Source organism: Marmota flaviventris, chromosome 3 (genome assembly GCF_047511675.1).
Source record: "Marmota flaviventris isolate mMarFla1 chromosome 3, mMarFla1.hap1, whole genome shotgun sequence".
Taxonomy (NCBI): Eukaryota; Metazoa; Chordata; class Mammalia; order Rodentia; family Sciuridae; genus Marmota; species Marmota flaviventris.
The window spans coordinates 170820051-170845755 of NC_092500.1; the positions used below are offsets into that span (position 1 = coordinate 170820051).

The window sequence follows — 25705 nt, forward strand, 5'->3', positions numbered from 1 at the left end:
ATTCTCTTGATGGGCAACTGGAGATATATATATATATATATATATATATATATATATATATATATATATATATATATCTCTATCTCAACACTCTCACCAAGAAATCTATGAAGATTTCTTTGTGTATCTTTTGAAGAGTTCTTTGTGTATCTTTCAGTAATATACCTATGTAATAATTACTTTTTTTTTTTTTGGTACTGGGGATTAACTCAGGGGCACTCGACCACCGAGCCACATTCCCAGCCTTATTTTGTATTTGATTTAGAGACAGGGTCTCACTAAGTTGCTTAGCGCCTCGCTGCTGCTGTGGCTGGCTTTGAACTTACCATCCTCCTGTCTCAGCCTCTTGAGCCTCTGGGATTACAGCTATGTGATACTGCGTCCAGCCCTATGTAACTTTGTTTGGTATATTCTTCTGAAGTGGTTAAACCAATTTAAACATCCTTTTAATTAAAATATAATAAAAAATAGGAAGTAACTCCATTGTCCAACAGGAGAATCATTAAATTTACTTAGTATGTTTGTAATATGCTACAGAATATTATGCAGCACAGAAAAACATCCAGGATATACCATCTGGTGAAAGAACTAAGTATTCAGCTAAATAAAAACACTTATTAGGGGCTGGGGTTGTGGCTCAGTGGTAGAGCACTTACTTAGCATGCGTGAGGCACTGGGTTTGATCCCTAGCACTACATAAAAAATAAAAACAAATAAAATAAAGGTTTTGTGCACATCTACAACTAAAAAAAGAAAAAGAAATTAAAAAACATTCATTAGTTCTTTGAAGGAGGGGAATTTTTCTATTTTTTAAAGTGAAATGTCATTTTCATCATTAAAATTTTACACATATGATGGCCTTAACTGGAAAGAACATTTGACAATGAATAAATCTGTTACCCAAAAAAGTTTAGTGGTAGATATTAGAGTAAAATCCCTTTCACAGACAACAGAATAGAGACAGGCTGTGAACAGTATAACAGGATAGTAATATAATATGTTAATAAGAGGAAACACAAATGAATTCTATAAGAGTAATTCACTGTCATCTCACTTGGGAAGTAAAAGGATGTATCAATTCACATAAGGATACTTTTTTTTAATGTATATTTTTAAGTTGTGGATGAATCTTTATTTTTATTTACTTATCTATACGTGTTGCTGAGAACTGAACCCAGTGCCTCACATATGCTATGCAAGTGCTCTACCACTGAGCCATAACCCCAGCCCCAACAATATTTTTTATCTAATGATCTGCTATCCCCATCCACTTTCACCTACATTTCTTTCTTATGCTGACCTGAGAATCCTGTTTTCTTACCTCTGCATGAGGAAATGGTGGTTCTGGGAGATACACCTTACTCTGTTTGTTGTGACAAAGCCTTTTAAAAAGAGGAAAAAAGATCCATGTTAGGAAATACACACTGTGGCATTTGTTGCCACCTAGTGGCAGTAGCACAAATATTAAACGTCACAGTTTAAGATTTTGTGAAAGCAAATTTCTCTGTGAGTAAAATAAAAGTCAATGCCTAAAAAGCATTCAGGACAGATGTCTCTTGTGAGCATATATATTTTTAAATCATTAAAATTCCTGAATAAGAATGGCAGCTATTAAGAATACAAACAACAGTAAGTGTTGGCAAGGATGTGGGGGAAAGGGCACACTCATACATTGCTGGCGGCACTGCAAACTGGTGCAACCAATCTGGAAAGTAGTGTGGAGGTTCCTTGGAAAACTTGGAATGGAACCACCATTTGACCCAGCTATCCCACTCCTCGGTTTATACCCAAAGGACTTAAAAACAGCATACTACAGGGACACAGCCACATCAATGTTTATAGCAGCATAATTCACAATAGCTAAATTGTAGATCTAACCTAGATACCCTTCAGAAGATGAATGGACAAAGAAAATGTGGTATATATACACAATGCAATATTACTCAGCATTAAGAGAATAAAATCATGGCATTTGCAGGTAAATGGATGGAGGTGGAGAATATAATGCTAAGTGAAGTTGGCTAATCCCAAAAAACCAAATGCTGAGTGTCTTCTCTGATATTAGGATGCTGATTCATAATGGGGATGGAAGGGCATGAAAGGATTAGATGAACTTTAGATAGGGCAAAAGGGAAGGAGCAGTAATGAGGGGTAGGGAGGGGATATGGGGTAGGAAAGATGGTGGAACAAGAAGGACATCATTACCCTATGTACATGTATGAAAACACAAATGGTGGACTGTACTTTGTGTTCAATCAGAGACATGAAAAATTGTGCTCTATTTGTATAATATGAATTGAACTGCATTCTGTTGTCATATGTAACTAGTTAGAATAAAATGAAAAAATAAAAAAAAGAAAAATAATCCAGAATAAATTCTTTATTAAAATATATAAATTAGCTCTGGAATAATTTTAGATTTACAGCAAAGATAGCAGAGCTCCTGGGGCTGGGGTTGTGGCTCAGAGGTAGAGCACTCGTCTAGCATGTGTGAGGCCTTGGGTTCGATCCTCAGCACCACATAAAAATAAACAAACAAAATAAAGGTATTGTGTACAATTAATAAATAAATATAAAAATATTTTTAAAAAAAGATAGCAGAGTTCCTGTGTCCCCAGTGTCAACATCTTATAAAGTGGTGGCACATTCATCAAACTAAGGAATTAATATTGATATGTGACAACTTACTAATAAACAATAACAAACTCCAGACTTAATTTCACCAGTTTTTCAACTCGCATCCTTTTTCTGTTCCAGGATACAGTCCAAGATACCATACTGCATTTAGCTGCAATCAATTCTGAGGTGAAAGTCATCTTTTTCTGAGACATGGCTGTTTTGCACATGCATTATTTCATTAATAGCAGCAATGCTAACTATCTGGAGGGGATCTTAAGTCTGGAGACACTGGATGCTTCAGGCAATCTTTTAAAGCTTTTTCCTAGTCAGATATGACTTTTAAACATACAGATATGCCTGAATAAAGGAAATGTGGCAAAAGTTATAACTAACAAATCAATGGGAGTGTTGAGCAGGTCTGATACTTTTAAAAACTGGCAAGCATATATACGATATATGTTTGTTAGACCCCACTCTAAGAATGCAAGGGAAAATCGTCTGAAAGTGATGGTTCAGGACTTCAGGGCTTGGATTTTGTTATTAACTTCATACAGAGTCCCTAATTTTTCCTACTATTAGTTTCCTTTAACCTTGATTTGAAAAAGATCACTTTATTTTTAATTTTTGGGGGGAAACAGACAAAAATACAGAAGGAATGTAATTTTTGAGAGGCACCTTATAATATCTAAATATATACTAGTTCTATTTCAAAGCAGGAAGAGAGATAAATGTAAGTGCTTGATTCAAAAAGATATTATGCAACAATTAGGAGAGATTAACAATGGAAAAGAGATTACAATCTGATTGGAGATTTGAAACCCACCTATCAAAGTATTTGTGGCCAGTTCTGCTAACAGCTTCCCTACCTGTCATGCCTATCATCATGTAGGCACAACAGGGACACCTACACCCCTTCTCAGAGAGAAGCTGAAAGAGCCAATCAATTTGCTTCTTCTGGGGCTATCTGCTGGAGTTCAAAAGATCTGTACTTACTGCGTTATCAGAAAAACCAAGAATAAATGATGCTTCCAGATCACCTCTAACTGGGAGTCTGAGAGACCCTCCTCTTCCTGACAGCCAGACCCCAGGTACTGCAAGTTTGATTATTCAATAAAGCTCAGTGAGGTCTTTGGGAACCATTCCCTCTCATTTCCACCCCTTGTAAAAACAAATCAATCAAGGAAGCAACTGTGCCCTTGTCTTGGAGCTGGGGCTGACACTAGGACAGCAAGGAGCTGGGCTTCTAACATGCCAAGTGGGTTGAAGAGGTCAGAGCAGAACTCCCCGATACAGGGAACCACAAAGTTTAGGAGCCAGAGTGGTTGGGAGCAGACTTAGGCAAGCAGCTGGGTCTGTGGCTGTTGCCCACAGCAACTCTCACAGGAACAGAAAGGTGAGGAAGCACAGCCCTCAGAATGGGCAGTGGTGGTCCAGGCTTGGGGCAAGGCCTCTGCTGCCTCCACAGCAATCACCTGCTAAATTAATCCCAGTATGGAGCTTACATCTGTCCATATAAGTAACTGGGAACCTTATTCTGGGAAGAGCGCTTTGTAGCTGGGTTGTATAAAAGAGAACAACAAAGTGAAATAGGAACAAATACAAACCAAGTGTGTGGTAAACTTGTTTCAGAATAGGACAGTGGTTCTCAACCTCTGGGTCCTGGCAGAGCTTCTCAAAATCCCAGTGTCTTGCTGCCCTAAAACCAATTAAATTGGCTTAGACTGATTCCAGCTTCCTACAGGATTCTAAAATGTGGCCCAGGTTGAGAAATACTGGTTTTCAGACGTGGAGGGAAAGGAACTGGGGGTTCCCAGGGAACTTTCAGAGTTGAGCTGGGAGAGTGGCTCACCCTGGGTAAAAGGCTTATACAAGGAAACTATTTTTCTCAATAATTCTTCTTTTTTTTTTTTGGAGGATAAAAGCATGTTTGTGTGAATCACACCAAGGGAAGAATATCTGTGCCAACTTTTTGTTCTCTCCTTTCACTGTCCCTCTTCCCTCTTTTCCAAAATCCTCATTACCTACCCCTTAAAAGCTGAACCTATTTAGAGTTCCATCTTTTAGCCACTGCTCTCTGAACCAACTCCTCTCCCCAGGCAGTCCCATTCATTCTTGTGGCTTCAACAACCCCATGATCAAGGACATCCCAACCTGTAACTACAGCCTGGCTTCTCGGATCCCTGGACTGGTAATACTTCACATTTATATATGTACCACAAATGCCTCAAGGGGCAAGACCAAACTAACCATCCTTGCTTTATGAACCTATTCTTCCTTTCTGTCCGACCTGTTTAGAAAATGTGGTATATATACACAATGGAATATTACTCTGCAATAAAACAGAACAAAATCATGGCATTTGCAGGTAAATGGATGGAGCTGGAGAATATAATGCTAAGTGAAGTTAGCTAATCCCCCCAAACCAAATACCAAGTGTTTTCTCTGATATAAGGAGGCTGATTCATAGTGGGGTTGGGAGAGGGAGCATGGGAAGACTAGACAAACTCTATATAGGGCAAAGGGGAGGGAGAGGGAGAGGAAAAGGGGGTTAAAAAAAAAAAAGATGGTGGAGTGAGATGGGTATCACTATCCTAAGTATATGTATGAAGAAGACACGAATGGTGTGAATATACTTTGTATATAAGCAGAGATTGTGCTCCATATATGTAATATGAATTGTAATGCATTCTGCTGTCATATATATAACAAATTAGAATGAAAAATGAAAAAAATAGAATCTAAAGATCAAAATTTTCTGGGATCAAACCTCATTCCTCCACTTAGTATCAATGTTTCTAATAAAGAAAGTTATTTGAAAAAAAAATTATTATTATTAATTATTATTATTCAATAAATACTACTAGCGCATGTAATTAGTTGACTACTTTGGGGAAAAAATAAACTTCATGTTCCTTTCATACTAAACAAATTCAAGATAAAATAGTTAAGGGGGGAGCAAAAAAGAAGAAAATAAATCGTAATAAAACTGAAAGAAAGTATGTTCAGCCATGTGACATCAATAGGGGAAAGAATTTTTAAAATATAACACCAAAAGAAGACAGAGCAAAAGAGACTAAAACTAAAAAAGAAAATTCTGTCAAAAAACAATCCAAAGGCCTAAATGCACTATGACACCCTGGATGAATCCTGAAGCAAAGAGGTTATTAGTGGAAAATCTGATGTAATCAGAACAAAGATGGGAGTCTAATTAATGATGTGCTAATGTGTATGACCTTGTGAGCCACTGACAACACAAGAAACTGAGTGAAAGGCATTTGGGAACTCTGCATTATTTTTATACTCTTCTTTAAGTCTAAAATTATTCCAAAGTACTGACTTTAAAAAAACAGGAAAAAAATCAGGTAAAATTAAAAATGAAGTGTCAAAATGGGAAAAAAAGAATTATAAAAAAAAGTTAATATCTTTGGTATATACATAAAGAGTTCAAACATATAAGTGAAGTAAAAAACCTCTAAGAAGTAATGGGGGGAAAAAAGGGGAATAATTTACATATAAAATTTTCTGGAAAGCAATTTAGATTCAGATAATGAACATTAAAAAATATTTATATCCTTTGTTCCAGTAATTCCACTTTTAGTCATTTACCTCAAGCAAGCCAGATGTCCTCACATACACACAGAATATTAATTGAACATTACTAAAAGCAAAGAAACAAGAAAAGCCCTTGCATTCAATAAAAAAAAAATAAACTAAATTATACATTCACAAATGACATAAAAATTATATCATACTTCAGTCATGTAAAAATTGTGTTCTTGCCAGGAATCGTAGCACACACCTGTAATCCCAGCAGCTCAGGAGGTTGAGGTAGAAGGATGGCAAGTTCAAAGCCAGCCTCAGCAACTTAGTGAGGACCCTGTCTCAAATAATTTTTTTTTTTTTTAAAGGAGAGGGGGCTAGGGACAGATATGGCTCAGTGGTTAAGTGCCCCTGGGTTCAGAACATTACTGGTTTAGGAAAAAAAAAAAGTCTTCTAATATTTTATAATGCTTTGATTTAATTGATTTTTTAAAAAATAGGAGTCACAATTAGATATCCAGCATGATCTCTATGAAGACAGATGTAACACATCAGAATGTTAACAGTATTTCTGGATAGCAATATTATGGGTTAATTTTTTTTTTTTTTTGTTTTCTGTACCTTTCATTTTTTTTCTATAGTAAACATGTATTACACATATAAGAAACTAACAAGTATCTAAAAAAAACCAAAAAAAAAAACCCAAAAACAGAAAAACATCCTACAGTATTCTTATCTTGGCAAGTCCTGATCTTAATCCAGTAAAATATTCCAATAACATGAACCACATGTGTTGGGCAAAGGCTGGACTTGAAGCCCTTCAACCAGTGAAGATACCGTCTACAGGGTTCCACAGGGCTGGCCCAGGAGTGTTTTAGTGATATCCTTACTAAGGATACAGATGAAGAAATTCTTAACATGCTTGTTAAATTGTGAGTGACACTCAGGGCAGATTACTAATTATTCAAGATTACTTCCTCTGTGGAGGGTACCCTATGCACAAAGGATAAAATTCAGTGAGTGCCAACAAGCAGCAATAGATGTGTGAACAAAGATGGGCAGTGTGCACATGGACAGAGAAGGCAGAGTTTAGATACAGAAGACAGACTATGAAAAAAGAATGGACTTTAAAACACAGGGGTGGGAGGAAGAATCACGTACAAATTCCTTTTTTAATGAGAAGCTTAAAAAGCCTTGTTCATTTGGTTACTCCACTATTTAAAAAAGGATTAAACATATTCTACATTATGTATCTTCTCATGGCTCCTGAACTTTTGGAAATGATGTTCTGTAAAATTAAATTAAATCTATTTTCCTCTCCCTCTTTTTTTTTTTTTTTTTGGTCCATGGGAGTTAAGGTCCAAACATGTGTCTAAATAGTCTTAAAAAGGCTCTACGATTTCATATTGTTGAATAATTTAACCTACCTGAGGATATGATCAAATAATTTTCTGCTGTAGTAAAACATGGTTTTGTCACATGTGTTATTGAAAGAAAAAAAATTTGTTTTTTAATCAGATTTGGTAACATGAGCTTGGGCTTGAAATTTTTAAAAAAGATTTAGAATGGAACTTCACTTTGTAGCAGACAGGGAAACACGCAGAAGTAGAAAATGTTTTTGCTATTGACTTTTTTTTCTTTTGGGTGATGTTAGCTTTACCATTGAGTGACATCCCATTTTTTTTTTTTTTTTTTTTTCAGTTTGAGATAGGGTCTTGCTAAATTGCCCAGGCTGGCCTTGACCTTGGGATCACAGGCATGTGCCCCAACACCTGGTGGTACTGACTTTGAAGTAGAGGCTTAATCCTCTTGCATCCTTCCCTCTTTGGTAATTATTCTTCTAAACTCCAGCAATGTAACAGATTTAACTTTCAGTAATACAATGTTCTCATCACAGACACATATAAACAACAAAATGAAAATTTCATAGCAATGTGAGAAAAAATAACATCATTATCACTCTTACTGCTTGAACATACTGAATCAAATAGAACTCAGAATGCTGACATACCACTCGGCAAAAATCTGGGAAAATTCAAGTGAACTGTTTGCCACCGGGGAGATGAAGTAGAAGGGGATGTTGGAGAGGCCGGCTGAGTCAATGTACTGATACAGGCATTCCAGGAGGTCGTAGATCACTCCAGAAGGGTAGCAGGGGACCAACACATTTCCTCCATTTCGAACTGTGAGAGCTAGAAAAGTTGAAGCCAGAGGGGGAAAACATTACCAAAAGGATGTGTTTTAAAGTTAGAATCTAACTTAGAAAAATAATTTGCATTTGTTTTCCTACTTCTGTGACTATAACTCACTCATATGTATAAGTCTGCTTCTTATGAAGAACAGCACCCAAGTGGGGGAATCTAGAGGCTAAGAGCAGATTTTTCCATTACTGTCTAATTTAAGTCCCTGAGAATAAAGTACACAATCAAGGATTTGGGATTTAAAAGTTCCAAGGCAGCTGCACTGCAGGACAGAAACTTCAAGTTCCTTGTTTTTTTAGATCCTGCTTAAAACAATTTGCTAGATTAGTCTCTGGTAGGTCTCTGACCACAGTTGAATGACCTATAAGGAAACAGGCCAAGTTTTTGTTTTACTCAGTGGAGTTTTCTTTCATTAATGTCTGTAAGAAAAATTCCTCACATTTTAAGTTACCAAATGAGAAACTGCAATGTATGGGTTATAATTATATTCAAGTACAACTAGTTGAAAAACACAAAGTGCGTACTTGAGTTTGTTTTTCTCATTAGTTTTCAAAACAAACTGATATGATTTTGAGGTGTAAAATCTCATGGTTTTACTATGCTACCCAGGCTGGCCTTGAACTGATCACGATTGTCCTTCCTTGGGCCTCTTAAGCAGTTGGGATTACAGGTGTGCTCCACCATGCCTAGCTTCAGAACCTGAAGTCCTAATGCCACGTGTCCTCCTCTGTTCCCACTCTGATGTACAGTTTATTTGGATGCTGTGATGTGAGAAGTGGGGACCTGCTACTAGAGTTCAACACAATGGAGGAAAAAGTCAGTATCAGAGCTGTGCATGGTGGCACACACTGTAATCCCAGTAGCTGGGGAGGCTGAGACAGGAGGATAGTGAATTCAAAGGCAGCCTCAGTAACTTAACAAGGCACTAAGCAACTCAGTGAGACTACAAAATGGGGCTGGGGGTGCTGGGGTTGTGGCTCAGTGGTAGAGCGCTCGCCTAGCATGTGTGAAGCCCTGGGTTCGATCCTCAGCACCATATAAACATAAATAAACAAAATAAAGGTATTGTGTACAACTAAAAATGGGGTTGGGGCTATGGCTCAGTGGTTTAGTGTCCCTGAGTTCAATCCCTAGTACCAAAAAGAAAAAAAAAAAAAGAAAGAAAGAAATCAATCTCAGTCATCATGGCTCAAAAGCAATGGCTCTACTCCTACATTTGCTCCAAGCTCTAGGACCACAGGTTAGCCACCACAACCTTGCTGGGCCTCAGTTTTCTCACGAGTTATGAGAGGAATGAATGAGATCAGTGACTTTCAGGCATTAGTCTGTGAAAAATTACCAAGGGAACATGCTGAACATGCAACTTCCTTCTGGGTCCTCCTCTCCCCAGGGATACCAATTTACTAGATCTGTGGTAGGGCCTCCAATTGGCATTTTTAATAAGTGATGCCACTGATTTTTGAGGCAGGTGGTTAAACAGACCCACTTTGAGAGACAGTGGATTGGATATGTTTCCTTACCCAATCTAAATTGCTTTGAGTCTATGATTATAGATTATAAACAAATACACAAACCCAAGACTGTTTTTGAGATCACTTCAATAATTTTGCAAAGTAGAATAAGTTACATCTGGTTTAATATCAGCAAAGAACAAAAGCAGACTATGATTATTAACATGGCTGGGTAAAAATTTCAAAGAACAGTGCTTTCCATGTAAACAGAGAACATAACCATTTCTTTTTCCTTCAGCAAAAGTAATATCACTTAAAATTGCTAGGGGTAAATGGTTTGAGCGCGTCAACTCTTCTTGATAACTGTTGACAAAATGTTGTGTCTCCTCCATCCAAGTGTATATGGTAGCCCTAATCTCCAATATGATCGAAGTATGAAGCAGGGAGTTTGGGAAGTAATCAGATGTAGATGAGGTTATGAGGGTGGAGCCCCATGATAAAATATCTGTCCCCTTGTAAGAAGAGGAAGGAAGATCAGAATTTCCCCTCTTCTCCATGTGGAGAACACAGCAAGAAGGTGGTCATCTGTGAGTGGGAAGAGGGCTTTCACCACAACAGCAAAGCTAGCACATGGATCTCAGATTTCCCAGACAAGAACTGTGAGAAAGTAATATATAACTACTGAAGCCATCTATTCTATCATACTTTGTTACATTAGCCTGAACTGTCAGTAACCAACCTACTTTTCTAAAACAAGGTAGGATTCCTACATTTTGTTGACAATTACATACAAAGACAAATCAATTTCTTCCAGGTAGAAAACACCCCGTAAGCCTCTCAATTTAGCCTCCCCTGACAAAACCCCCATATATTAATGGGAAAATGACACTTGTTCATTATATAACTGTTGTGAATTCAAAGTGTAATTGTCTTTTCTGTGCTATAATTTGCAAAGCAAAGATGTTATTCTTTATTTCTTTGACACCTGCAATCCTGTAAACACTCCCCTACCAAATCCCACCAAAAAGCAAGGGGATTAAATAAAAATCTGTGAGAAAACATTGAATATTTGTTCTATAAAGTGCTAATGACTCTAATTTACTGTTTTAACAACCACTGTTAACCTTACCTTCAAATTTAAGCTAAGTTAGAACTGCTCCTGTTGACAGTAGTACACTCTGAAGGATGGGCAAGAAAGATGGAAGCAAGCAGAAGGGGGAGCCCTTAAAAGAGATACCAGAGTGTGTGACTAGGAAAGAAAGGGGCAAAGAATACTACAAAGCAAGGTACCAAAAAACAAAGGTGTATCACCCAGTGCCATATCTGAGAGTCCTCCATACCCAAGTTGCTGCAGAACTCTCCCACCATGCCATCGGGGTTTGCAGTGGGGATCTGGGTAAGTCCTGTCAAAACCAGCACATCACTGTTTTTGAGGGAAGCTTGGTCCATGGGCTGAAAAACAACCGAGAACTATGCTTAGTAATTTTAAAAGGAATATTATCTACAAATAACAGAGGAAAAGATCATATGACATTGGTCTTTCTCTGTTCAACCCATCATCAAATACTTGTACTATCTATAATGAAAAGGCTGTCATGGAATAGCAGTCGCTTAGGGAGATGGGGACCAACAGGAAGAGATATGGGGACATTATGGGGTGATGAGCAAGTTCTCCACCTTGATTGGAGTAGTGATCATACCAAAATTTAGAGAATTGTACGTAGAAGATCATTATTTCACTATATGTACGTTTACCTCAATTAATTCATCTTGTGTTTCTATTATGCTTTATTATTTTCAAAATGCCATCTACATTTTACTTCAGTGGTTCTCAAACTTCAGTGTGCATCACACTCATCCAAGGGTTTGTCAAGCATGAATTGCTGGGCCCACCCCTAGACTTTCTGATTCAGTTGGAGCCTGGGAATCTACATTTCTAACAAGTTCCCAGGAGATGCTCCTGCTGCTGACTTGGTAATCACACTTTGGAAACCAATGAATTACATAATTTGATTTTCAAAAAGAACTCTGTGAAGTACAGGAAGTAAGCCTACACTATGGAAATATGGAGTAGGGACTTGAGAAGGCGAGGTACTTTACCTTAAGTTTTACTGGCAGAGAAGCCAGGGAGAATGCTGGATTAGAGAGAAACCTAAGTCTACTCCCAATTTCATGACTAGCCCTGTGACTTCCACCAGTCTCCAAGCTTGGTTTCCTATGTAATATGACTATGTTTTGACCCACCTCCCTTAGCTAACACACTTGATCTTCTCATAAACTGTGAAGTCCTATGGCACATGACAATGTGATCCTTATGATGTTGTGATTTATTTTCACCCTGTACAATCTGAATTTGATTATTTTCAGACCATTTAAAAAATACTATCTTTTCTAAATAAATCAGGATTCCAACTGGAAACAAAAACCAAAAACACAGATTGAGATGTTGGCGAGTTCATAAACGTTTTCATCTTGTAACACATTTTTTCCTTACTTCTACTGAAAATCTTCACAGGAATAGAAGAAAAAAACCTACAACACAGTTTATGAAGAAGTCTTATTCTTCCTCTGTCTGTGCCACCTAATACATTTTCCAATAAGGAAATAACATTCCAAATAGTCCAGGAAAGTCCCATCATCCGGACTGTTATTGAGTATATATGCCTTTTGGGGTATTTTCCTTTAGCATTTTATATAAGCACAGATAACCTGGGCTTTATTACTTTATTTTGGTACTGGGGATTGAGCCCATAAATAACATGTGTTATAAGCTACTTCGTAACATTAAAAAATATTTATTTAATACGTAATCAGAAAAAAATCCTATGGTGAAGATGACCATGTGAATAGCTTCTATTTCCCCTTTGCCCAGATATATACTAATGCAGCTTTTCTTCTGCTTGGGCAGAACTGATCTATTTGTACTTCTCCAACAAATACATACAGTTCTGCTATTTTCACAGAAGGAAGGAAGGGGAAGTAAAATATAATGATTTTTAACAGCAGATATGTAATAAAGCCTGGGATTGTTTCCTAGATGTACCAGAAGTTTTCTGAGGAATCAAAGGAGGGGTTTAGGAAACAGCCCTGACTAAATGAGGAAATTAATAACAGTAAATATACAAATGTATGTAAGTAGTATACACATTTTTTTGAGAGAAGGAAACTATGCACAGAGGCAGAGCATAGCCAGAAAAACAAGACAGCAAGTGTGAAATGATGTGGGCAAACTGTAGCAAGCTGTCTAGACTCTTCCTCCTCACTTCAAGGACCTGCTTACTGAGCTCAACTTTTCAATTGACATGGGCTGTTTATAGCTTGGCTTCCCTGCTGCTCCTGCCTCCCAGACTTTTTGGAGCTTCCAAATCAAAGTATTGCACAAACAACCAAACATCCAGGGAAATCCAGGAATAAGGAAAAACACAGAAAATGAAATAGAACAAAACCAATCTGCCCAGTGATTGCCTTAGTTCTAAAGACCTGATTCAAGGAATCCAACTGTAAGAGTTTCTTTACATTTAAGGGAAGAGTACCCATTTATTTGCTAACTAACCAAATATCTCTATGCCCAGGTATATGTAGCTTTTGCTGAAATATGCTATGGATTTTCACATCTAAAACTCAAGTCCTATCTCTGTGGTCAGGCAGAACAGCCAAGAAGCTATGAAATAATAGAGTATTGAATTGCTTTCTCAAACCGTCATAACATAACATTTAATATTCAAATACAGGTTCATAAGCCACAAGCAAATTTATTAATCTGATTTCCAAAGCCAGGAAGGCTTTGGCTCTAATAATCAAAACTGCCAATGCATCTATGGGATCTTTCCAACAGGCACTGCTTGTTTTGTGCTATTAGTGTTATAGTTTTAAAATGGTGTCCTGTACACTCTTTCTGGGGAGACTGCACAAAAGCTTACAGTAGATGTTTTTCAGAAAACACGTGATTTAAATGTCTCACAGTGAGAATAATTAAATACTTTATGGTCTACTCACATGATGGAATATTATGCAGACATCAAACATCATGTGGTAGATACTTGATGACCTAAGAAAAATTTCACTGCGTAGGCAGAACAGAAAAAGCAGGTTGCAAAAAGTTACCTCTTATATAATTTTTACTCTAAGATTTTTATATTTTTCCAAAATTACTATAATAAATACAAAAGCTCCATTATGGTTTCTGACAAAACTGTGAATGAACACAAGCTGCTGGCTCTCTCCCAGGAGGTAATCCAGGGGGACAGAAGGAACAGCAAGTGATGGATCTGAGAAATAAGAGCAGCACTGGGATAAATTCCCAGGGAAACGGAGGTTCCTGGAGTGGGACACTGGCAGGCAGTAGCCCCTATCATGGTAAGCAGAGCTTGGGTGAGATTTTTGTATTTTCTTTCCCTCTCCATACCATCGGTGGTAATTCACAGCCCGTTGCAACACACCGAAGGAAAAAAGAAATAATTTAGAAACTGACTTAAGAATTCTAAAAGTGAAAATTCTAAAAGCCTGTCCTACATTAAGGAATGCAAGTCTGAATGGTTTCAAAGTTCTTGACTGACAAGGAACACAAGTAGAAAATGAATATATATATATATATTTTGCATTTGCAAGGTCTTTTGTTTTCAGTTATATAGCCACCCAATTTTACTTCAATTATATAGTCATCATTTAAGTGTGATGAAAAAGGAAAAATGTTCTTAATAATTCAAAGCCTCACAGGTTGACTATATTAATAGCTTCTTGGTAAACATTTCCCAAGCATTCCTGAAAGAAGAAAAATAACCCAGAATTAAAATACTAGATAGTATCAACCTGGTGGGCAGGGGATAAGACAAGGGACAGAGAACAAAGATGGGAGACACATGAGGAAGCTGTGGCTTTGGGGGAAAGATACAAAAATCAATAAGATATAGGGAAAATAAATGAAGAAACAACTTGGAAGAATAAAAATAAAATATGTACCACACTTACAAAAGAAAACTTATCCTTCTAAAGCTAGGCAAAAAAGGACTGAAAAAAAGAATTAACTAAAAACCCTGAGCCAGGTGCATGATGCACACCAGCCTGTAGTGCCAGCTACTTGGTAAGCTGAGGCAGGAGCATAGCTTGAGATCAGTAGGTTCAAGGCCAGTATGGGCAACACGGTAAGCCCATCTCAAAAGAAAAACCAAATAACAATAAAAATAATATAATAAGACCAAAATAAGCTGAATACAATAATAATTATAAAACATACACAGGTTCAATCAAGTCTCTAAATTAAAAAAAAAATGTCTCTTACTAGTTTTTTTCTAAAAGGGATCCACTAAACAGGGATACAGAAAGAATGAAAATAAAGGGATGAAAAGAAAAAAAGGGATGGAAAAAAATAGTAGGCACATAAGGAAGGTGAAAAGTCCATTGGCCTTTAATGTAGTGTGATAGAGAAAAAAGAGAAGCATCAAAACATCCTGATAAAAGGAATAAATGACCCATAAAATGTAATGATCATGAGCATATAGCTTCCCAAGTATATAGCTTAAGTATATGAAAAGCAATAGTTGATGAAACTGCAAGGAGAAATATGGTAAGTCAACAAATAACATATCCTTTTCAGAACAAGAGACCTAAATAACACAGAAAGCGCAAATTAATACATATGGAATCATTTTACCCTACAATGCATACATATTCTTTTCTAATCTATGTAGAATGTTCACAAAAATAATTTGTGTTTCAAAGGAAGCTTATTCAAATTCAGTACAAAACTATACATTTATCATAATGCAAAAAAATTAGAATCCTGAAAATGACACAAAAAATGAGATGGTATCTCATCCAAAAGAAATGGAGTCAGCATACAAAAGAGATATCTGCATTCCCAAGTTTATTGCAGCACTCTTCATAATAGCTAGGTTATGGACCCATCCTAGATGCCCACCAACAGATGAATGAACAAAGAAAGCATGGTATAACATACATAAAATAGATTATGCTTAGCCATAAAGAAAAATAAAATTCTGTCATTTGCAGCAAAATGGATGGAACTAGAGCACATTATGTCGAGTGAAATAAGCCAGACACAGAAAGACAGGCATTACACATTCTCTCTCATATTGGAAACTAAAAAAAGGTTGGCTTTAAAGTAGAACAATGATAATTAGAGACTGGGAAAGGTTAGGGGAGACAGTGGTGAAAGAAGGGTGGTCAGAAACAATCAGTGCATGCTATTTGCATGTATGGAAATATTGCACTGAATCCCCTTAATATATACAATTAATTATGTGTTAATAAAAAAAATAGAATTACCAAAAAAATTCATCTTTAACCCTAAATCTTACTAGACCACAACAAAAATGCTATAAAATAACCTTTGGTTATTCAAATCATGAATATTATAAACTGTCACGATCTACTTAAAGATGAATGACACTGCATTGCATATCAAAACTTTTTTTTAAATTTTTTTTTCTTTATTTATTTTTATGTGATGCTGAGGATCTAACCCAGGCCCTCGCACGTGCTAGGCGAGCGCTCTACCTCTGAGCTACAGCCTCAGTCCCTGCATATCAAAACTTTAACAGAGTTAAATAATACTAAGAGAATCTCATGGCTTTAAAAACATTTACTGGAAAAGCCAAGAAGAAACAATGAGATAAGTTTTAAAAAAAGAGCAACACAGTAAACTGAAAGCTATAAGGAAGGAAGAAAACGAAGGGCAAAATGAAAATATATTATAGTTGAATGTGGTTGCACACACCTGTAGTCCCAGCTACTTGGAAGGCTGAAGAAGGAGAACTGCTTGAGACTAGCCTGGGTTAACATAGAAAGACCTCATTAAAAAAAAAAAAAAAAAAGTCTAAAGAACAGAGATCATAAGATTATCTCAGACTTAAGAAAAACCATTTGATAAGGTATTGCATCTAAAAAAAAACAAAAAACAAAAAACCCTCCTAAAACTGTGTAGTAAGGATCATATTTCATGAAGAGATAACAAAGCATTCCCTTAGAATCTGGTGCAAGACCAGGATGCCCACTATCATCACTTTGTTCAACATGGTACTAGAGGGCTGAGCCAGACAGAAAAAAGAAAAGCTATAGGCTTGGAAAAGAATTGACAAAATAGTTACTTCTCTGCAGATAACATTATCATCACTGACAAATATTAGAACATGAGAATTTAGTATGGTTATTGAATAACTGATCAATTAAAACAATTATGCTGAGACCTTGAGCTCAGTGAAGGCCAGTTCTTTTCTTCCTTCTCCCTTTGGCCTCAATTCTCCTCTCCCTCTCACCCATGCTTATGTAGGACGATTTTTCTTCCTTCCATAGTCTACCGGTAAATGTTCCCAAAAGCTCAGTTTTTGGCCCTCAGCCTTTTATTTATATACTTTAAAAAGTATAATGACTCTCCAATTTCTTTCTAGACTTGACTTCACATCCAGTTCCAGTCTCATATTTCCAACTAATGGTCTATCATATTCATATCTACCCTATCCACAACCCCATTCTGAAAGAAATAACCATCCTGCCAGTTCTTCCTTGTTAACTGAATTACTGCCATTCTCAAGGTCATCCAGGCACAAAACCTTTAACTTCTATCTTTTTCCACTGAAGGTAGTGGGCATTCAATGCTTGCTTCTTGAATTAAGGACCTATCCATGTTGCCTCGTCTCCTTTCTTATAGCTTCAGTCTTAATCCAAAGCCTCATAAGTCTATGCTTATTAAATAAGCAGCTTGTGCTATTCTTCCTTGCTTGTAAGGATTCCATTCAAGTAGACCAGGATTAGCAGACCCTTTCTGTAGAGTAGAACTCTGCCATTATAGGGCATACTGAGTCATAAATCACAAGCAAGTGTGAGTGGCTATAATACAATAAAACATTACATAAAAAAACAGGAGGTGGTGGGATACAGTTTGCTGGCCTCTATAGTAGTAGATTATCAAGTTTTTACAAACCAAAACACTTCTTATCCCTATTAACTCAATGCAGAATCCAACAATATGGATAAAGAAAATTAATTTTTTAAAAAATATATAACACAGGTTACCAGCTAGAAATTAAAATTAATTACTTAGGTATGTTGCTCACTACTTTCAAGACCTTATTTTCCCTTTAAATTTATAGACCTTGAAGAAATAATTTACTGGAAATTACATCAATAGTACTGTAAAGGCTTTGACCTAAGCAGGACAAACCAGAAGAGTTGGCAGCCAAGTCATCTTTCTGTCTTTTATGGAAGAATATATCAAGAATGATAGAAGCTGCCAATAAAAAATCTTGATTCAATGAAGCAGATTATGATAACATTGATGGGCTTTTGATTTCAAAAAGCGGGAAGAGCCCAGAATTCTGCTAGCTACAGGAAAAAATAGCAACTTGTCTCCTCTAGACCTTGTGATAAAACTTAAGTTATAAAAGAAAGTTTGAGAAAAACAATGCAGAATGGCAGCTGAAAAGCACCATTGTTCCAGACCAGAACACAGCATTCTTTCCCTCATATTAAAATGGAACATGTTAATTAGCTTGGTTTAACCATTCTACAATCTGTGTGTGTGTGTATCAAAATGTCATGCTGTAGATCAGACATAACTTTTACTTATCAATTAAAGAGAGATGCAAATGTTTTGACCAGAAAGAAGAGGAAAAATGGCCAAATGATCTATTTCTAAGATTCATCTTTTGCTTTATTATGAAGATAATAAAATCTTGAGGTTATGTTCATAAATTTGCCAATTAAAAAAACACGATGGAGGGCTGGGGATGTGGCTCAAGAGGTAGCGCGCTAGCCTGGCATGCGTGCGGCCCGGGTTCAATCCTCAGCACCACATACAAAACGGAGATGTTGTGTCCGCCGATAACTAAAAAATAAATATTAAAAAAAAAAAAAAAAAATCCTCTTTCTCTCTCTCTTTTAAAAAAAAACAAAACACGATGGAATATGGACTTTCACAAGTTGTTTATGTAGCCATCAGTCAACTATCTCATCTCCCCAACATACCTTACAGACATGGGAGAACAAGGATTTATGAAATGAACAAGAAACTTTTATAAATACCTAAAAAGGATTAAATGTTATATTCATAACAATATTTATGTACTTAGCTCCTTGCCGAATAGGACCAGAATGAATGACCAATTTAAACTTTCCAATGGCTTCCTCCTACATACTAAAATAAAATGGGAATTTCTCACTATGGACCACAAAGTTCTAGGAGAGCTGGAGTCTGCTGCTCTTCTGGGCCTCACTGTTCACTGCAGGTAGTACATTGCATTTCCATGGCCTTCTCTGCTTTTTAAACATGCCCAGCTTGTTCTGCTCTAAGTGCCTTTCATTTGCCATCTCTTTGTAGTGCTTTGCCCTCAAGTTTCACATGCCTCCTTTTGGTCTCAGTGCAGATGGACGGTTCCAGAAGCTTTCCCTGACCGTTTAATCTAAATTTGACCCAGATGCTTTAGAAAAAACCCTGCTTTGCTGTTTTTGTATCAATCCGAAATGACTGCTCATATTTATTCATTCATTTTCATGTTCTGTTCATCTTCTCCCCGTGTATCAAATTAACATAATAAGATCCATGAGCAGAGACTGCCTGGTGTCACAACTTAATCCCTAACACTTATATAAATGCTTGACACTTGGCCCTTGTTAAGTATTCAGTAGTTAATATGTGCTGAGTAAATAAACAACTTGTATTCTGTATCAGGCTACAGTCTTTGGAAGGACTGAGGCATCTCAGAATCTCAGAGGTGACCCTAAAAGGCTGCAGAACTCTTTCTGAGGAAAATGTAATACTAAATGTTGGGATTCTAATAATCTAACTTTCCTAGAATACTCTGAAGGAACCAAGATTAGAAAGATTTTAAAATGGTTGATAGTACACTGGATACATTCTGAATCTGGGTTAAATAACCACAAAGCTAAGTTGTTAAAAAAGAATTTATCATTACCTGAGGGTGTGTGGTGAGCAAGGAGGATCCAGAGACATAAGAAACTTTCTCATAATGGGACTGGATAATCCAGTTAGAGCTTCCAAGGGCATAGCCAGAGCTCAGAGGAGTTACCTGGACAGCACCGAAAAGCTCCTAAAAGGAACCACAGAAAGAATCACAAGTTTCAACAATGCTTTCAGAGCACATAAGTTTGTAAGAAAAAGAAACAAATACTACTTTTAGTTTAGAAATAGATATTATTTTAAAGTAAACAAGAAAGTTTAAAACAGAAGGACAATGGAGACTGTGGTAGACACAAAAAGCAATCCTGTTGTCTTTACTTATCACCTGAGAGTTTTAGCCCAACTGTAGTTGCCAGGAACTCAGGATGCATTTTCCTTTTGGGTTAGGTGTTAGGCTCTGGGTTATTCTAATGGAGAAATGGGAGCCCTTATATTTAGTCAGAACTCAAGTCATCCTTGCCAAACTCCTTCTCTGTTCCCTGTCTTACTTGTAGTGTCTGTTGTTCTCCCATGATGGGATAAGAGAGATGCCATTCTCCTTTCTCCTGACTCACTACCTCACTAGCTGGTGACAGGGAATGTGAAGGTTAGGAATGAACACTAGCAAAAACATGGCAGGGCTGAAGGAAAACAATAGGTACTCTTTTTTTTTTTTGTACAAGATTCTTGGTGACAGAATGACTTTAAAAAGGGAACTACATGATCCTTCAAAGTACAATATGAATTGAAAGCACTCATGAGTCACTTTAGAATAATATCAACACTCACAATTTTCTGAGAATATCCCACCAGTTGGATTTTGCTAAGGGCAGAGTTCACCTCTTGCATTGTGTAGCATCTTCTCCAGGTTGACACTTCCACGGCATCCTTGAGAGGAGAAGGCAGGAGCCTGTAATTGCATCACAATGTCATATACAAGGCAAACATTTCTTCTTGTGATAGAGCTTTCCTTTCTAGGGATTTGTCCACTCTATTTAAATTGCCCAATTTATTGGCATGTGACTTTAGGATTCCAGTATAATCATTTCTATTTTTGTAAGGCTGGTACTACTGTCTCCTTTCATTTTTGACTGTGGTAATGTAAGTTCTCTATTTTTGTGTGTGTGTGTGGGGGTCAACTAAAAATTTATCATTATTGTTGATTTAAAAATGAACAATTTTTGATTTCATTTATATTTTCCAATCTCAATTTTGTTATCTAATATAGATTCTTTTCTTTTTTTTAAGTCCAGTCAATTAATTTCTACAATCTGATTGGATTGTTCAGTTCATTTACATTTAACTTTATTAGTGATACAGCTGGATCATGTCTGCTAACTTATTTTTTTCTGTATGTCTCACATCTCTTTTGTTCCTCTATTCATCTTTTATTATGAGTGTTTTCTCATGTAGCCTTTTAATTTCTTTAATAATTTTCACTATTTGAGTTATTAATAGTTGCTATAAGGTTTACCACATACATCTTAATATAGAGCATTTCTATTTGAGCTCTTTTTTTGTTTCTATTTTGTATTAAAGTACTCAACCCAGGGCCTTGCACCTGCCAAGCAAGTGCTCTATCACTCATCTATGCTCTTTGCCTGAGCATTTGTATTGACATCTCACATTGTATTCCCTATTCACAAAAAATAAATGAAATCAACTTCACTAATGGTCCTGAGAGAAGAACTGAATTTAACATAGATGGGGCTTAGCACAAAAGAAAATAAGGCATGATTTGTGACCTTTAAGACCAGCCTCAGAACACCCCTTTACACTCACAAAAATGTGCTGTTAGAAAAACATTTTATCATTTGCTCTAGTATGAGAAATGATCTGGAAGAGTGACCTCCCTGAGATTCACTGGAAATAGTCAAAGTACTTCTGGTGAAGGGATGTATGCACTAGTCTCTCCTCTCTCCTGAAACACACCGAGTAGGTGTGAGGACCCCATAAGCGCACCCTCATCTACAATCATCGATGCTCACTGTCACATTCAGGATAAAATAAGAGGCTCCTGGCATGGCTTACATGAGGCCCTGCTTCATTTGGTCCTGCTTCTACCTGTATTTTATATACTGAGCCCTTCTAGTGCCAGGCTCTCTCACCTGTAACCCACACCATCTCTTGTTATCTACCTTTTAGGTAGACAACACTTCCTCCTACTTAAAACAGAGACTGTTCATTCATTTTTCTCAGGTTTGTGACACCATCTAGGCCAGATGCACACTCATGCGCTCTTTGGGGAAGGGCCTGGCCCGCATGTCACAGTGCAGGGAAGTGGATAAGGCTACTAGCGCAGTGCTGCTACTTCTTCTCATCTCCTTTGCAGCCCTGTACTTGCTGCTTTTAGGAAGGAGAGATTTCTCTCAGAGGCAGTAGAATGATGGAAAAACAAGGACTTATACCCAGGCAAGTCTTGATTAAAGTCCAGAGTTACCTCTTCACCTCTGGGTCCTGGTTTATAAAAAGGGGGAGAATGTCATCTTCCCTTCAGTTTTCTGCAAAAAAACCCCTTATTTACAATGAATAGAAAGGGTCTAGTGCATAGGAGATGCTGATGAATGTTTGCTGTCACGTGTCCCAACAATTACAGGCACTGCAGCTCCAGGGGCATATGCACTGTCCAACACTATTGTAGTGAAGTTCAACCCAGAAGGATTCACCTCAATGAACAGCAACCGTTCTGAACTTGTATGGCCACACACTGCTCTAGAGGAAGAACCCAACCTACTACCCTGTTTTTTTTTTTTTTTTTTTTTTTTTTCAGAGAGAGAGAGAGAGAGAGAGAGAATTTTAATATTTATTTTTATTTTTCAGTTCTCGGCGGACACAACATCTTTGTTTGTATGTGGTGCTGAGGATCGAACCCGGGCCACATGCATGCCAGGCGAGCGCGCTATCGCTTCAGCCACATCCCCAGCCCTATTACCCTGTTTTAATCCCTTTAAATTCTCAGGATGAGACCTCCTAGGGCTGCACTTCCTAGAAAAAAATATCTTGCTTTGGACTGAGTAGGAGCAGGATTTCTTGACTCTATGCCAGATCTTGAAGACTAAAGTGGGATCTGCTAGGGATCAGGGAGGGTGATATTAATAACATTTGCAGTCCAACTACATCTCTCCTTTCAGGTGAGTGTGTGATGCAGCTTTTGCTAGGGCCCTGCAAATGAGTCATCTAAGAGATTGATTAAAAAGTCATACACAAGGCTAAATTCACACCTGTTTTCTCTTCTTTGAGTTTCCTTACACAGCACTTGACAACCAGTACTGTCATTACCCAAAACAACATGAAGCTTTCCTTTCTACTGGTTCTGTTCTCCCGATGGCCTTTTCAAGCATATTCTCTCTTCCTGCTTCCCATGTAGGACAATGTGTGTGTGTGTGTGTGTGTGTAAATTTATTTTACTAATAAATATAAGTATAGCCAAACTCAGAATCCATTGAGGGATTGGTTACAGAACCCCCCTATAGATAGCAAAATCTATGAATGCTCAAGTTCTTTATCATGCTGTAATCCTAGTGACTCAGGAGGCTATGGCAGGAGGACTGCAAGTTCAGGACAGCCTGGGCAACTTAGTGAGACATTCTCTTAAAATAAAAATAAAAAGGGATGGGATGCAGCTCGGTGATAGAGAACCCCTCGGTTCAGTCCCCAGTACTGGGGGATAAGGGCAGAGATGGGGTATAGTTCTTGCATATAACCTATACCTATCCTGCTATATACTTAAATATTATTATTATTATTTTTTAAGACAGGGTGTTGCTATATAACCCAGGCTTGCCTTGAATTACTGGCTCAAGTAATCCTGCCTCAGCCTCCTGAGTAGCTGGGACTATAAGTTTGTCAGAATACCCAGCATCTTCATATATACTTTAAATCACCTCTAGATTATCTGTAATATTCAATACAATATGAATGCTATGCAAATAATTGTTATACTATAGTGTTTAGGGAACACTGACCAAAAAAAGGTCAGTGCAGGAGCAAATATTTTTAATAGGCAGTTGGCTGAATCCACAGATGTGGAACTAGATGCAAAGGCTGTGTGTATAAATGTATGTGAATTGACTGTATGGGTAAGTGCACCCCCCACTCCCCAGTGTGTATTAATTCCCTCAACCCTTGTGACTAAATTCTCTTGGGATTTTACTCTGACATCATATATTATTTATATCTTTCAGATCTAAAACTAGTTATTTGTCCTTTCTGTACTTAGAAATGTATAGTTTTCTTTTTCACATACATTTGGTGACTATTTTCACAAACAATTTAGGTAAATTTTTTTTTTTTTAACTAGGCAAAAAGTAGTCTTAAATTAGGGATCAAACAATGTATTAGTGGCTTTTTAAAGAGAACAAAATTTCATTATTTTCTTGTGCAATACTAAGATTTAACATCTAATTATTTTCTCTTTCACCTCTTAGTCATGCCATATTTTGCTCATCCTGTGCCCTTGTCTCAAAATGGTCTCTTGCCTCATTGCAGTTCTACTGAACCTGCCAAACCCAGCCCAAGTCTTGCCCCTTAGTACTGAATCTTTGTCAACAAGCTCCTTGAGTTCTTAAGTTTTGGGTCATTTTTTTTTTTTTTTTTAAAGAGAGAGAGAGAGAATTTTAATATTTATTTTTTAGTTATCGGCGGATACAACATCTTTGTTTTGTATGTGGTGCTGAGGATCGAATCCGGGCCGCACGCATGCCAGGCAAGCATGCTACTGCTTGAGCCACATCCCCAGCCCCAGTTTTGGGTCATTTTTTAAAAAAACAAACTTATGCCAGGCACTTGCTAGTTATGAGTTACCAAAAAAATGAGTCTAAAGTATTCTGGGTTGGTTTCTTTTTTAATTTTATTTTTTTGTGGTGTTGGAGATCAAACCCAGAGCCTCATGGGTGCTATGCATGGGCTCAAGCACTGAGCCACATTCCTAGCTCTCTGAAAATGGAATATTTACACTAAAAAATCTGTTTGCTAGCACCCTCTTTACTCTTTGTAGATACTGAGTCACTTTGTCATCACTTCCTTGTATCTCCTAACATCCTAACTTAGCTTTCCTTAAAACTCATCTTATGCTTATTTGAGGCCATAATTATAGAGTGGCATTTATAGAGCCATTTAAAGCCATTACGATTATTGGCAGATTTAGAATAAGTAGAATAAGGAAACCCAGAGGGAACTAGTTCTGTTTTTCCTGGCTTTCTAATTTATCAAAGTTCTCACAGTCTAAATTTTTCATAAGTACTTTCTAAAAGATTTCATTGCTTTTTTTGTTGTTGTTCCTATCATACTCAGTGCCTAATAAACCTACTACCCAGTGCTCTGACGTCATGCCAAAGTTTTGCTGCTTTTCCTACATTCTCTAGCATAACAAGCAGTATGACATCATGTCTTTTGGTTAAAGAGTTTTAAGACTCAGGAGTGCAGGGAACACTTAAAAGTGTTTTATTGATAAGAAGAACATGGATTGAGTTCTAAGTATTTGTTAAGTGAATGAATGAACAAAATTAATATAAGAGTAGAATACAAAGAATACGAGGAGCAGAAAAGTTCTTTCCTCATTAGAGCAAACAGCAGTTAACATAATTCAGGAGGATGAGGATATGTCAGATGTGCTAAATGGAATTACCAATAGCAGAGCCTCAGATCAAGCAATTCTAAATATTAATGTGAAACTAGATTATAATCCCTCATTTTTGCATTACACCAAAATGATCTCTAGAAAGTACAAAGGCAATTGATTTGGCTACCAAAGCATGATAGGAACAACTCCTTAGAGTACCCAAACTATCTCTGCTTTAATTTTTTGGTTATGGAAAAGAATCTTATCTATAATTTGATCTCTTAAGTGGACTTGCTCACCAGAACACAGTCCTAGGGAGATGAACCACTCTTAGTTCTGAGCCACTCAGGTCTCAACATAAAGGAGGTTTTGCTTGTCAACCAATATCCAGGGAATCTGGCTAGCACACATCAGTCTCTCA

At 37.1% G+C, this 25705-nt stretch overlaps 1 protein-coding gene across 2 annotated transcripts in view; it reads right to left on the reverse strand.

The window, feature by feature from the left end:
• Ints9 (integrator complex subunit 9) overlaps positions 1-25705 on the reverse strand; it is an 87816-nt gene that overhangs the window by 17013 nt on the left and 45098 nt on the right. For both annotated transcript variants that reach the window (XM_027926853.3, XM_027926855.3), the window contains 5 exons: positions 20514-20634; positions 19741-19875; positions 11152-11263; positions 8171-8351; positions 1322-1382 (listed from right to left, as the gene is read on the reverse strand). In XM_027926853.3, coding sequence (XP_027782654.1) covers positions 1322-1382; positions 8171-8351; positions 11152-11263; positions 19741-19875; positions 20514-20634 — 610 coding nt within the window. The remainder of the gene's footprint in view (positions 1-1321; positions 1383-8170; positions 8352-11151; positions 11264-19740; positions 19876-20513; positions 20635-25705) is intronic.